The sequence below is a fragment of the Typha angustifolia genome, chromosome 6, assembly GCF_048772165.1.
Source record: "Typha angustifolia cultivar Huaian chromosome 6, ASM4877216v1, whole genome shotgun sequence".
Lineage (NCBI taxonomy): Eukaryota > Viridiplantae > Streptophyta > Magnoliopsida > Poales > Typhaceae > Typha > Typha angustifolia.
The window spans coordinates 7,998,689-8,012,502 of record NC_133244.1 but is presented as its reverse complement, the minus strand read 5'-3'; the positions used below and the strand labels follow the sequence as shown (position 1 = coordinate 8,012,502).

At 41.3% G+C, this 13,814-nt stretch overlaps 5 protein-coding genes across 10 annotated transcripts; 4 read left to right on the top strand and 1 right to left on the bottom strand.

Moving 5' to 3' along the window:
- LOC140761352 (amino acid transporter AVT6C-like) lies at nt 1–2,119 on the bottom strand. Its single transcript, XM_073098634.1, has 5 exons — nt 1,700–2,119; nt 1,469–1,612; nt 1,052–1,255; nt 496–961; nt 1–399 (listed from the first exon to the last, which is right to left on the bottom strand). Exons 1-5 carry the CDS (start codon nt 2,097–2,099, stop codon nt 252–254), a joined length of 1,362 nt encoding a protein of 453 aa, XP_072954735.1. The 5' UTR covers nt 2,100–2,119; the 3' UTR covers nt 1–251.
- Nucleotides 2,120–2,937: 818 nt separating this feature from the next.
- On the top strand, nt 2,938–6,269 carry LOC140760752 (uncharacterized). Of its 3 annotated transcripts, none has more exons than XM_073097746.1 (2): nt 2,938–3,140; nt 4,255–6,269. In XM_073097746.1, the coding sequence occupies exon 2, from the start codon at nt 4,405–4,407 to the stop codon at nt 6,067–6,069; it is 1,665 nt and encodes a 554-aa protein (XP_072953847.1). In that variant the 5' UTR covers nt 2,938–3,140; nt 4,255–4,404; the 3' UTR covers nt 6,070–6,269. The 3 variants fall into 3 exon arrangements, with proteins under 3 accessions (XP_072953847.1, XP_072953849.1, XP_072953848.1); XM_073097748.1 differs by having other exon boundaries at nt 4,226–6,269; XM_073097747.1 differs by having other exon boundaries at nt 4,223–6,269.
- Nucleotides 6,270–6,830: 561 nt separating this feature from the next.
- On the top strand, nt 6,831–9,355 carry LOC140760753 (uncharacterized). 4 transcript variants are annotated; one of them, XM_073097752.1, is made up of 2 exons: nt 6,831–7,095; nt 7,500–9,355. In XM_073097752.1, exon 2 carries the CDS (start codon nt 7,682–7,684, stop codon nt 9,332–9,334), a length of 1,653 nt encoding a protein of 550 aa, XP_072953853.1. In that variant the 5' UTR covers nt 6,831–7,095; nt 7,500–7,681; the 3' UTR covers nt 9,335–9,355. The 4 variants fall into 4 exon arrangements, with proteins under 4 accessions (XP_072953853.1, XP_072953851.1, XP_072953850.1 ...); XM_073097750.1 differs by having other exon boundaries at nt 7,426–9,355; XM_073097749.1 differs by having other exon boundaries at nt 7,366–9,355.
- Nucleotides 9,356–9,559: 204 nt separating this feature from the next.
- On the top strand, nt 9,560–11,836 carry LOC140760751 (putative pentatricopeptide repeat-containing protein At3g08820). The gene has a single exon (XM_073097744.1). It carries the CDS (start codon nt 9,588–9,590, stop codon nt 11,697–11,699), a length of 2,112 nt encoding a protein of 703 aa, XP_072953845.1. The 5' UTR covers nt 9,560–9,587; the 3' UTR covers nt 11,700–11,836.
- Nucleotides 11,837–12,743: 907 nt separating this feature from the next.
- LOC140760754 (heavy metal-associated isoprenylated plant protein 45) lies at nt 12,744–13,768 on the top strand. Its single transcript, XM_073097753.1, has 3 exons — nt 12,744–12,886; nt 13,183–13,258; nt 13,426–13,768. The coding sequence occupies exons 1-3, from the start codon at nt 12,881–12,883 to the stop codon at nt 13,551–13,553; spliced, it is 210 nt and encodes a 69-aa protein (XP_072953854.1). The 5' UTR covers nt 12,744–12,880; the 3' UTR covers nt 13,554–13,768.
- Nucleotides 13,769–13,814: the final 46 nt, after the last annotated feature.

The following is a 13,814-nucleotide window of genomic DNA, read 5'->3' as shown; positions in this document are numbered from 1 at the left end:
CTGATATGGTAATTAAGAGAAAACGTACGTATACAAATTAGAGAGAGAGAGAGAGAGAGAGAGAGATACAATGTACTTACATTAATCGATTACACCTATATAATACAAGCTTGTTATACAATTCAGATGCAAGTAGTATATCCAAATAGTATCTCATCACCTCTCTGACTATATATAGCTGATGATGGATAATCACAAAACCACAATATGGGTGTTGAAAGTAATGATCATGAAGGTTTGCATGGATGGGCTCAGTGAGCTACTCGACTAGCACCTACTTTGCCACCAAAGGAGCTAACAACATTGGAAGCAATCGCAATAGAGCTTGTTATCACAGCTAGAATTATCATAGTAGCTGCCAAGGCTTTATCTCTTCTTTTTGCTATCCCTTGCACGTCCCTGCAAACACCGCATTAGAACGTAACAATATATTCATCTACCTCTAATATATAAAAGCTTAGATTAGAGTGTTAGACAACAAAGCACTGATCATACCTTAGAACAATAGCACCGGGGAAGATTAAGGATAGACAGACCGCCGTTGTCGACCCGAAGAACTGAAACAAAGTCCATATGTTTGGAATGGCAATGGCAGCTACATAGAGCAAGCCCATCAAAACCCCAGTGAGCAAAACGAATCGGACGTTATCGGAGCTCAACGGCCGCCACTTTGGGAAGAAGAGCCCATCCACATTGATCCTTAGTGAGAAGTGAAGAAGGGGGAACACCAGTACCAGATGTAAAACATAGCTAAGCCGGACGGCGTCATTGAGAAGCTGCGAAACCCGGGAACCGGAATTCTGATCAAAATTGGAGAGTATGTCGGCCATCGTCGAGTCCCCGAAGAGGAGATAGCCGAAGAAACCCACGGCAGAGTAGATAATGGAGCAGAGGATCAAGGATACCCGTACGGCTACCTTCATGTCGGACGTTTTGCTTAGCTCTGCTCGGATAGAATGAACTGCACCATTGCAACGTTTATCTAAATAAGCTAGAAAATAACAAAGATCTTATAATTATTAATGTCCATCTAATTAAGATATAGACCTACCGTTGAAGTGGAACGTGAAGGCCACGACAATGACTGGAACAGCAGTGAACAGCTCAAAAGCGGAGGAGAGGCGAGAAAAGTCTGGTAGTAACCTTGGAGTCGTTGCGGTTCCCTGAAGAAGAGCATAGAGAGACATCCCCAAGCTTATGCACATAAAAACCACTGCAAGGAGAATTGATACCGCTGATGTGTACCTCAACGAGTCTGCAGTTTTTTACAATTATATTCGAGACATTAGGAACAACTGTCTGGATTTTATAGGAAATCTTCCCAGTAAAACCCTGAGTTTCACCAATTTTGAAGAGAGAGGAGGGGTTGCAAATAGATGCACGGTAGCTGTCTGAATAACAAAATTTACAAAATGTAGCAAATTTAATAAATGAGGGGTGAAAATGTAATGTAGAGAAACAGACACACCTACACGCTTGGGAAGAGCAAGGGGAAGCAAGACGAGCACGACGATGAGCAGCAGTGCCACCTCCCTCTCGTTCCACCACGCCCTATCGAACCACTCCTGCAGCACCCCCACGTGCGCCTCGCCGCTCCCGCACATCACGTCACCTGCGCGCACGTGCAACACCAACCTCTGATCAGACGGTGATCATTGCCCTCCAAAAACAAATCAATGCTAGTGCGGATCTCACGTACCTATGATGATGAGGTACACGACGAGCGTCCCTGCCGTGGTGACCGCGACGCAACCCTGGAGCCCGGCGGATCCTGCGACCCCAAAGGCGTCTCCCATGACGGTGGCGTAGGTGTGCGGCGGCGCTGAGCACGACCATCCCGTGTACCGCATCAGGAACTCCGCGGAGACGTCGGCTAAGAAGGCGACGGCGGTGATCAGGATGAGGGCGGGGCCCACACCGAGGACCCGCATTGCCGCTGGGATCGACATGATCCCGGCGCCCACGATGCTCGTCGACACGTTGAACACCGCGCTGGAGACCGAGGCGCCGCCGAATTCATCGTCTTCGCCTCTACCCGACGATTTCGGAAGGAGAGGGGCGAATGCGGCGGTGGATTCACCCTTCCCCGCCGGCTTCATTGGAATTTGGGGGGATTAGAATGGAGGGAATGGGATCGAGGATAATTGGTTTTTGGAGTCCTTAAGAGGGCCTCCGGTAAGTGAAATTACTTGAATGGCCTTACGGGAGATGAATAGATGATGGTTGGTAGGTTTTGACTTTGGCGTCGGGGTGAGGGTAGGGAGGAGATTTTGTTGGATGGTGGGGATTAAGAGGTACAGTGGTGGAAGTGATAGGTGTACGTGGACGGAAATATGGGATAGGTTACGACCTAACGTAGAAAGGATCTGGCTGTTTGTTCGGAAGGTATATTACAGAAAGACAAGGTTAAGAAGCTGGCTAGTAGCTTCCACTAAACACACGCACACCGACAAAGTTTTTCGCACGTCACAACCTATGTATTTCTTCTTCTTTTTTTCTCTTTTTAATGGAATGGACATTTTATTTTATTTTTATGAAATTTGTAAAAGAATATTATTTTGAACTAAAGTGACCATAAGAAGAACATTATGACAAGTTATCCAAATAATATATGGGTTGGAGTATGAACTTTATGTTAATTTTCTTTTTTTCCGAAAGCTTAACCAGTTTTTTAATCTATTAGTTGCGTGTTGAGATTAGAAAAGATTAATCCCATTATGCTACTGAGTATCAATGCATGTGATATAAAGATTAAAGATCCGTGGCTTCATCCCAGCTACAGGACGCACATGGAACCTTTTGGGCTCTTTACAGGTCAATTGGGCTCATAATTTCCAACTCGGCCAATTGGGAATAAGCCCATCTCATTTGACCCACATAACTAGAGAAGGCCGTCAAGCTTGTCGATTGTGTCTAAAAATTTCCGTTCACTAAGGGAAATGGAACGGTAGCTGTTAAAGTTTCCATCGAGATTCCAAGGAAATAAAGAGTAATAACTACTAAATAAGCATCGAAGAACTCCATTGAAGTCCGTCCTTTTCTTCGCTCGTTGGCCTTTCCCCTCTTCGATGGCTTATTGGATTTCCAGCAGGATAAGGAGAACCATCTTTGCAGTTTCTTAACCACCCTCGAAATTATGGGTAGGTTTTCTCTAAGATCAATTGCGTGGGTCTAATTGTGTCTTTGTTTCCCATCGCAGAAAATTCTTTTCTTTTCGCTATTCCGTGTAATGGGATGAATTTAATTTGATTACAGTGTGCAGAAGTTTGAGATTCTTGATGTTGGTATTCATGCTTTTTTCGCTATAGATGGGTTTGTGGTTAAATTTAGTTGATCTGGGATTTTTATGTCATTTTCTGTTGGATTTTTCGGTGGACTTTCCTTGTGATATGTATGGTTTTTTTAGTGTCTTTTTTTTTTTTTTTAATCTTATACTATCTGCCACATGGTGATAATTTTTCGAGTTCATTAGCTTGTATGGAGAGGTGAGATGTGTCTTTCGAGCGGACATTGTTTTATTTAGGACCTATAAAGGTGTCCTTTGGCGTGGTTTTATGTTTGAGACTCTTGATGTTAGTATTCATGTTTTTTCTTTGTTTGATGGGTTTTGTGGTTAAATTTTGTCTATTTGAGTTTCTTATGTCATGTCTTTTATAATTTGTTATGAACTATCCTTGGGAAGGACGGTGTAATTAGTTTGGGGTGATATTTATATCTTTATTTTTGGGAATAAGAATTCTTTGATGAGTTAAAAAGATGGATTTTCAGGGTTTTAAAGCCTTTATTTTCCTATGGAAAGGTTAGATGCATCCTTTTCGCTTATTTTTCTAGTTAGTCCAAGAAATAGGAGAAAGAAAGTAGCTTACCTACTTATTCTACTAGGAAGAGAAATTCCACCATATTGTAATCTGACATGGTAGTTTTAAATGAACTGAAAAACTTTGAGCTCAGGAGGACACGGTGAGTATCAATCTCATAGGGACTTAGATATTATCAAGGATTCTAGGAGCAATTATTCATGGAATTTGAAGAATAACATAATCTCTGGGTTAATTTTGTGTAGGCATGTTTAATAGGGTCCAAGGATTCATGTTTTTTGAAGCAAGACTAGAACATGTGACTGGCTTTTGCATTTGCCTTTTCATTCAAATGATATATATCATCATTCATCTATTGAGTTTTCATTCCTGGTAATTCTGTTGATTTTCTGACATTTATGCAGTAGATTATGGCCCCTAACTACATCTTATATAGGATGCCCTTGTTCTATTTGAGAGATAGAATAAGATGTGGTTGAATTCTGACAAAACAAATGCTAGATCTGTTCCTACCACAAAATCGATGGTTTGAAGAGACTTAGAAGGAGTTCAAATCTCAATTTGGGTGGATTATTTACTAAAGAGGATGGTTACAAATGGTAATGGAAAATTCACAGATGAAATTCACAAAGAAGGAGGGTCAGTAATGTCTCATAATGCCTATGGAACCAAAGATCATATCTCTCTGCCTGTCCAATCATCTCAACAGGTAAACCTGAGTGAAAGTAAGAAGACAAATACATTTTTGAATTTTGTAAAGGCACTTTCTGGTGGAACAAGGGTGAGAAAATTTGGTCCTTCTCCTTCAGCCAAGTTTCGGAAGTTTGCACTACAACGAGATGAGATCTCACGTTCAGTTCATTCTGACAATCATAGCTCCCTACCTCACTTCCACATACCCTTTGTCAGGAAAATCAATTGGGCTCATCTATGGCAACTTTCTAAAGATTGGATAAAAGATCCTATGAACATGGCTCTTTTTGTTTGGATTGCTTGTGTCGCTATTTCTGGAGCAATCCTGTTCATGGTTATGACTGGAATGTTAAATGGTGTTTTAACAACGAAATCGCAGAGAAACACCTGGTTTGAAGTTAACAACCAAATTCTTAATGCTTTATTCACCCTTATGTGCCTCTATCAACACCCAAAGCGATTTTACCACCTTGTTCTTTTGATTCGATGGGAGCCCAAAGACATTCTAAGGCTGAGAAAAATATATTGCAAAAATGGTATTTACAAGCCTAATGAATGGATGCATATGATGGTTGTTGTGCTGCTTCTCCATTTGAATTGTTTTGCACAGTATGCCTTATGTGGTCTTAACTTGGGCTACCCTAGGTCGAAACGTCCTCCAATTGGTGTGGGTGTGTGCATCTCCATCGCAATTGCTGCACCTGCAATTGCCAGTGTATATAATATTCTGAGCCCTCTTGGGAAGGATTATGATCTAGAAATTGTTCAGGAAGGACAGGGTGAGCTTCTCCCTAGTGCTGGTAGCACACCAGGAACTCTGCGGTTAAAGTCACTTGAAAAGAAATATTCCTTCATTCTAAGTGAAGACCCCAGGTTTGCAGAGGATAGACCAAATTGGGTAGGAGGCCTTTTTGACTTTTGGGATGATATATCTCTTGCTTACCTATCAATCTTCTGCAGCTGTTGTGTTTTTGGATGGAATATGCAGAGGCTAGGATTTGGTAACATCTATGTCCACATTGTAACTTTTCTCCTCTTTTGCTCCGCTCCCTTCTTTATCTTCAACTTGGCAGCCATCAATATAAATAATGAAGTTGTTCGAGAATCGTTGGGCCTCACCGGTGTTCTGCTCTGTTTTCTTGGTTTACTGTATGGTGGCTTTTGGAGGATTCAGATGAGGAAAAAATTTAACCTTCCTGCTAATAACTTCTGTTGTGGTTATCCCTCAGCCACGGATTGTTTCCAGTGGCTGTGCTGTTGTTCATGTTCTCTTGCCCAGGAGGTGAGGACGGCAGATTATTATGAGATCACGGAAAACAAGTCAAACACGGAACAGATGACTGATACTCAGCTTGGATTGTCTCCTCTGCCTCGCGAAGATGGTTTGCCTCTCTATAAATCAAGCCCCAGTTCTCCATATATGAGTGCATTGAGCCCACCATCCATCTTTAAGATGGAAACTCCAAGTCCCAGGTATACCCAAGATAAGCATCTGCCGATGGTCGAGGAAGGTTCACCTATGGAAGACAGATACGGCATAATTAAGTCACCTGTTTGATCTGAACCATAGTTTGTTGATAAACTACTGTAACAGTACGATTGTGACTGTGTTCTGGCCAGGTTTCTGTCATTTGTAAATTTTCATTTCATAGGATTTTCCATTGAGTGTACATGGGAAAGGCCTCATACTCCTTCCAATGTTGAAGCTATGTTTTACTGTCCTTATATTTCTCTCAAAAGATTTTTCTTTTTTCCCAACATATTATGGTGCTTCTGTTCTCGGTCATTCTTATCTCATTTGATTGACATAATTATCAGGCAAGTTGATTGCTATCCTAATCTACATGGTCTCTCTTGCACTGCTGAACATATATTCAATCATTAGGTCATTGCCTGTCCTAGTTAAGTGCATCTCTTTTTTATGCCTGCTTTTCTCATTCTAGCGTTGTTTTTTCCTGTTATTTCTTTTCTATAGAGAAATTGGATGGACTTGATAACATTTCTTCCTCCTTAGCAATTCTGAGACTTTTTTTATATTCGAAAGGTGAAATAATGAGTTTTCACTTTACATATGGTTGAGAGTTCGATAATTACTCGAACTCTAATGTTAGCATTTCTTTTTCATCACTTTCTCCTTCACTACATGCAATCTGTGTCCTAGGCAAATATGGTGTTCTTATGATATGGCTACAAAATCCAACGACGATCTTTGGGCTTTTGGACGACTAGCTATGTCTTCCTAATCCAACTAATTGAAGACAAACCTGGACGTCATGGCCGTCCACTCCCTAAGAAATATATATTTTGATAGGTCGCCCAAGCACCACCAGAGGGCAGTTACGTAAGAGTCGACTGGGTTTTATTATTGACCTTCTAACTCTTTGACCATCTCTTATCCTTTTCTTAAAATTCCAACCTTTTCTTTTCTCCTAAAGCACTAGCATCTTCGCTTTGGAGAAAGGAACCAAATAGAACGTCTTGAAGATAAAGAGGACAATCTCCTATCTGTCATCCCACAAAGCTTTGTCGAGTCCGCAAAGAGAAGAGAATTGCTTGGCTTCTCCTAGTCTGTTCATCTCCAGGGGTAAGAAACAAACCTAAAAGTAAAGCTGAGTTGATTGTCTATTGCATAGAGATCTGAATATTACTCTTGGTTTCAAGACATCTTTTTAATTCCTTCCATCTGTGATGTGCTTAAGTGAAATGTTTCATGTTTAGGGGAAGAAAGATATAGATTTGCTTCAAGATTTTCTACCGAAATGAACAGATTGTTTTTTTTTACTTTTTGGTACAACAGTATTTCTTCTAAATCTTTGATATGTTTTTTGACAAAATTATTCTCGATATGTTACAGTCATTGTTTGGAGATGTTGGTTGATCTTATATATCATTCCTCTATATGAATTGAATGAAGGTGAAATATTTTGCTTGTGACTTTGTAAGTCTTTGACGAAATGAGACTATGCTGATGATTGTTGTGTCCACAAGGATGTCCTTCTCAAACCAGAGCCTGATCAGCATATACAATTTCTCCCATCTTATCAATCAAAAGGCGGCTCAACAAACATTGCTGATTGTTATTTTCAGGTTTTTGTACAGATTTCCTCTCGCTGGATTTAATTTCTCAGCATAGGTAACAGAGAACTACTACAAATTACAGTCACAAAATAATGGTCTGCAATAGTAGCAAGGATGATACAGAAGAAATTCACAATGGCGTGGAGTCGACAAATTATCCAAATCTAACAGAAAATCGTATCGGAGTTCCATCTCTTCAAGAAAGACTACTCCATGAGAGGAGCCACAAGCAAAGACTTCTTGATTTTCTGAAAGCTAATCCTTCATCAGAGTGGCTCAAGAGGCTCAAGCTCCCTTCCCCTCTGAAATTTCTCCAACAAACAGTTGACGAGAGGGAGAACATATCAATTTCAGTACCTTCTCCGCTAGGTGTTCCCCATAACTTGCATATCCGCTTCATCAGAAGAATCAATTGGGCTTTCCTCTTCAATAGTTGCAAGGAATGGCTGAAGAATCCTTTGAACATTGCTCTTCTAATTTGGTCTGTTTGTGTTGCTGCCTCTGCCACCATGTCAGGCTTGCTTCTGCTGGAATTATTGAATCAAGCATTCCCTACAAAATCCTCTAGAAACCATTGGATTGAGATCAACACTCAAGTCCTCAATGCACTCTTTACTCTGATGAGTCTATATCAACATCCAAAGCTCTTCTATCATTTTGCGCTACTATGTCGATGGAGAGCTGAGGATATCATGGAGCTCAGAAAGGTATACTGTAAAAATACAGCTTACCGACCTCATGAGTGGGCTCATATGATGGTTGTCCTTGCTCTTCTCCAGATCACTTTCTTTGCTCAATATGCCTTGTGTGGACTTTACTGGGGATATTCCAGCACGCAAAGGCCTGAAATTGCAGAGACATTTTTCTTCATTTTGGGCACTGCATCACCGATCTTTGCTGCACTATATACAGTTTATAGCCCTCTTGGGAGGGATTATGATTCTGATCCAGAGAGAAAAGCACAAGATGAGATCTTGGATGCTGATGCAAGTGGATATAATAAACATTTCCTGAAATTATATGAAAGAAGGGTAATGGTACGCGAACCAGAGTGGGTTGGAGGACTATTTGATTGCAGTGAGGACATTACTCTTGGCTTCTATTCTTTCTTCTGCACATGCTGTGTCTTTGGGTGGAACATGGAGAGGATTGGTTTTGGTAACATGTATGTACATATGTTTACCTTCCTTCTGCTATGCTTTGCCCCATTTTGGATCTTCAACATTTCGGCACTCAACATTCGTGATTATATTCTTGGAGATATAGTGGGTGATGCAGGGGTAATACTGTGCTTCTTTGGATTGATATATGGGGGTTATTGGAGAATTCAGATGAGGAAAGAGTACAAACTTCCTGGCAATAGCTTCTGCTGTGGTTCAGCTTCTGTTACTGACTACATGCAATGGATGTTCTGCTGGTCTTGTTCTTTAGCTCAGGAAGTGCGCACTGCAAACTTTTACGATGTAAAGGATGAGATATTCTCTCGAAATCTACAAGATGGTGACGAAGAGAGTTTGACGATCACATCTGAGACGACAAATTCAACTTCCATTGAAGAGGTCATCAGCAGTCCAGAAATGGATTCCAAGTCTGCTCTGGATGATGCAATGATTCCACCTGCACAGCCAATAATACAGTTAGAAGATCGAGTTGTTGATAGCCATACAATTGTACCACTACCTTGTTCAGCATCTAGAACAATTAACATAGGAGAGAATTCATCAACTTCGTCTGGAGAAGCTTGAGAAAGCAAACGAAAATGCAAAGATTTTCCAATGCGATCACTTTTCTTTTATTGTGTAAAAATATTGTCATGTAGATAAATTATGCAGCTCCAACTAAAAGAAAGCCAAGAAAAATGAGAATGGTCTATTCTTTGATCCTAAATATTTTGATAACGTTAACTCCAGAGCAAGTTATATCTTAACTGATGCTACTACTGCCTTTTATAAGAGCTAACGAAGTATTGCAAGTTTGCCTTAAATCCTTTGGCGGGAAATGTCCACCTCTATTGCCATCCATAACCCCACCGATTTCCTATCCCCGCCTCCCACTCTCCCCTCCACTTCCTTCTCCTCGTCCTCCGCTTCCAGTCTAAAACACCTCATCATCCAAAAATGCCACTCCCTCCGCTCCCTAAAACTCGTCCACTCCCGCCTCCTCCGCCTCAATCTCATCTCCGACTCCTTCCTCCTCAATCTCCTCCTCCGCTCCTCCTTCGCCTCTTCCCACCCCTCTTACTCCCTCCTCCTCTTCCTCTCCATCCCCCAACCCAACGTCTTCCACTACAACACTGCCCTCCGAGGCCTTGTCGCTGCCGACCGGTTCCCCGATGCCGTCCGCCTCTTCTCCTCTATGCGTCTCGCCGGACTATCCCCCGATAACTTCACCTTCCCCTTCGTCCTCAAGGCCTGCGCCCGCCTCCTCGACCTCCATACCGGTCTAAGGATCCATACCCATATCTTGAAATCTGGGTTCGATTCTGACGTCTTTGTAAAGACCAGTCTGGTGTGTTTGTACGCGAAATGTTGCTTTCTAGAAGATGCCCAGAAACTGTTCGACGAAATGCCGGTGAGGAATGTCGTTTCTTGGACTGCGATCATTAGCGGGTATATCGAGGGTGGGAGGTTGGAAGAGTCGTTGGGGATGTTTAGAAGGGCGTTGGAGATGGATTTAAGGCCGGATACCTTTACAATCGTTAGGGTCTTGACTGCCTGCTCTCAGTCAGGGAACTTGAGGACGGGAGAGTGGGTGCATCGATATGTTGAGGAGAAGGGAATGGGTAGGAATGTTTTTGTGGCTACTTCACTCATGGATATGTATACTAAATGTGGAAAAATGGAGCGTGCACGAAGTGTCTTTGATGGGATGGTTGAGAAGGATGTTGTGTCCTGGAGTGCAATGATTGGTGGGTATGCTTCGAATGGGTTTCCAAGAGAGGCTCTTGAATTATTCTTCCAAATGCGGAAGGCTAATCTGAGACCAGATTGCTATGCAATGGTTGGAGCTCTTTCTTCTTGTGCTAGATTAGGAGCTCTAGAATTGGGCCGTCAGGTGAGCTGTTTGATGCATATGGACGATTTCCTTACAAACACTGTGTTGGGGACAGCCCTGATCGATATGTACACCAAATGTGGAAGCACTGCTCAGGGATGGGCAGTGTTTCAGAGAATGAGAGAAATGGACATCATAGCTTGGAATGCGATGATCTCTGGGCTTGCCATGACTGGTCATGGGAAGGTCTCGTTTGGGCTTTTCGGTCAGATTGAGAAGAAGGGTATCAGACCAAATGATAACACTTTCATCGGCCTTCTCTGTAGTTGCACTCATACAGGTCTTGTGGAGGATGGGCGGCGATATTTTGATTACATGACTCGTGTATATGCCATAAGCCCTAGAATTGAGCACTATGGTTGTATGGTTGATCTTCTAGGTCGTGCTGGATTATTGGAAGAGGCTCACCAGTGGATTAAAGAGATGCCAGTTGAAGCCAATGCAGTTGTTTGGGGAGCTTTATTGAGTGGTTGCAAGATACATAGGGACACTAGAATGGCTGAGCATGTGCTGAAGCAGCTCATTCAGTTAGAGCCGCGAAATTCTGGGAATTATGTTCTTCTATCAAATATATATGCTACGAGTGGTAGATGGGATGATGCAGCTAAACTAAGAATAGACATGAAGGAAAAGGGAATTGAAAAGACTCCTGGTTGCAGCTGGGTGGAGCAGAAGGGTGTAGTTCATGAGTTTCGTGTAGGGGACAAGTCCCATCCCCTTACTGAACAAATCTATGCAAAGCTTGATGAGTTGGGCAAGCAATTAAAGGCTTTGGGATTTATGCCAACTACAGATGTAGTGTTGTTTGACATAGAAGAGGAAGAGAAAGAGCATTCTCTTGAACATCACAATGAGAAGTTGGCCATTGCGTTCTGCCTCATCACTACTGAACCAGAAGAGACAATTCGTGTGGTTAAAAACCTTCGGATTTGTAGTGACTGCCACACAGCCATTAAGCTCATTTCAAAGATTACGCATCGGGAGATTATAGTGAGAGACAATAATCGGTTTCACTGTTTTAGAGATGGTTCCTGCTCGTGTAACGATTATTGGTGAAACAAAGTGTAACTTAACCTTACCTAATAAGTTATTGCATTTGGAAGCAATATTTTTGCTACCAAGTAAATTCTGCATTGCCCAAGTCACATTTATTTCTTAGTGACATGATGGATAAGTTGGTTGTTAAGCATGCAATGACAGAGAACACCAATTTGCTATGTGATTACTACTCGTTCCCTTATGTGATATTATGTGCTAGTATGCTATATTTGTTTGACGTCTGAAAATTCCCAGTAGGAACGAGTTATTGGTAGAACACTTTGCTTAAGTACATATTTTATTATTGTTTAGCCTCATATCTTAACCCTATGAGTTACTTTTCTTGTTCTTGTACTCAGACTGGAGTATCAACATATAATTCTTTCCAGGGGACCAATTTCTTTTCATAGGAAGGAAATTTTTTTTCTTTAGCTAATTTTATTGATGAATGTCCTTTCCTAGCATGTGAAGCTTTTCTTATATTATTCCTCACGAATATTGTCCAGCTTCATTGTAAGGGCAGTCGATTCTCACGGTCAGCATCAACCTCAAAAAGAAGAGATAGAAGAGATAGAGATCTTATTCTGGAGTTCATTCGGCACAGGCATAACAAGTACAGCTAGTGATATTGATTCGTAACCAGAGGTACTGATCAGGACAAGATTGGTTTCTACAGCTAGCGATATCGAAGGAATAAGGTGCAGAACAAGCGGCTCTTGGTTTGCTAGCTGGCCAAGTTGTGTAGGGTGGATAGGAGCATCCTTCTGTATGATTTTCAAAACTTTGGAGCTAAAAGCATAGGAAGCCAAACAACTCCAAGACATCAATGAGATGCTTTCCGAGTAAGAGCCACTGAAGGAATTATGTAATGATTATTCTTATTCTGCTGTCTGTTTCAGATTGCAACTGAAGATGATATAAGAAAATTTTTTAGGAATCAATGATGAGAGCCAGTTTAAAGAAGGATTCCTCTTATTAGGCTGTGCACTGGTATATCTTTTAAGTGTGTGAACTGTCTGACTTTGTGACACCCGGGGAGTAAGTGGGTAATACTTTTTTCCAAGGAAGTAAAGTAGCACTCCCCTGCAACCAAGAAAGGAATCTACTTGTCACTATAAGTTCTAACCGGTGAACAGGAACACCATCTCTCTTTCCAAGTTTCAACTAAGAAACCACGCTTCCAAATCTACACCACTCCAATGGCTGTAAGTTCCTGATACTCAGATAAATATATTTGATGGTTTTCTTGTTAGCAGTACACAAATAATTCAGAAAAAATGTGCTAGTTCTCTCAAGGTCTAAACCATCATAGCGGGAAGCCAAGCAGGAGAAATGTAAAGATGAAACTAGTTTGGGTTTTTTACCTTTTTTTCACTCTTTTTTTCTTCTTCTTTTCCTGATGTTGAAAAACTACAGTTGAAATTCAAATCTTGGTATTTAATTAAGTTCTCTCTTTTCCCTATAATGAGAAGCATTTAGCTGATATCTGATGTAGCTACAGGTCGTGGAGTTGAAGGTGGGAATGCACTGCGAGAAGTGCATCAAAGCAATCAAGAAAGCTATCAAGAAAATTGACGGTAATTTTGCTGACAGTACAGTGGTATCTTTTCTCTGTGGTTGATGCTGAAGATAGAAGTTCTGTAACACATTACCACGTGATAGATTATGAGATGCCTTACTTTGTTTTGTGAGGCATAAATTAGCTTGAAATACTAAAGTCACTACATTTTGTAACTTTGATCAGATATGGAGACTTACCAGCTAGATACAGAGCAGAACAAGGTTACAGTGACAGGCAATGTTACAACTGAAGAAGTAATGAAGGTCCTTCAAAAGATAGGAAAGAGTGCTACTTCTTGGGGCGAAGAATAAATATTCATTGCAGCATGTAGAGACAATTGATTAACATTCTGGAGATATTTAGTCATCAGATGATTGGGAGTATCCCTCTTTCTATATGGCAAACTTTTTATTCTGCTATTATTTTGTAATTTTTGCTTCATGCCTTCATGGAACACAATGCATACACTTTGCTGGTGTGTTAAATACTGGGAATACGATCTAATGCGGTTGTTCCAATCCTGCCATTTGATGTTGGGAGATTATTTTTCCCGGTTACAGATTTGATGCCGA

Bases quoted from the DNA above. Each gene is read 5' to 3' on its own strand.
- LOC140761352 (XM_073098634.1), bottom strand. From the start codon at position 2,099: ATGAAGCCGGCGGGGAAGGGTGAATCCACCGCCGCATTCGCCCCTCTC. The intron at 1,613-1,699 runs GTACGTGAGATC...ACGTGCGCGCAG, and splicing joins CGTGTACCTCATCATCATAG to GTGACGTGATGTGCGGGAGC. The intron at 962-1,051 runs GTAGGTCTATAT...GCAATGGTGCAG, and splicing joins CTTCACGTTCCACTTCAACG to TTCATTCTATCCGAGCAGAG.
- LOC140760752 (XM_073097746.1), top strand. From the start codon at position 4,405: ATGGTTACAAATGGTAATGGAAAATTCACAGATGAAATTCACAAAGAA.
- LOC140760754 (XM_073097753.1), top strand. The intron at 13,259-13,425 runs GTAATTTTGCTG...AACTTTGATCAG, and splicing joins AGCTATCAAGAAAATTGACG to ATATGGAGACTTACCAGCTA.
- LOC140760751 (XM_073097744.1), top strand. From the start codon at position 9,588: ATGTCCACCTCTATTGCCATCCATAACCCCACCGATTTCCTATCCCCG.
- LOC140760753 (XM_073097752.1), top strand. From the start codon at position 7,682: ATGGTCTGCAATAGTAGCAAGGATGATACAGAAGAAATTCACAATGGC.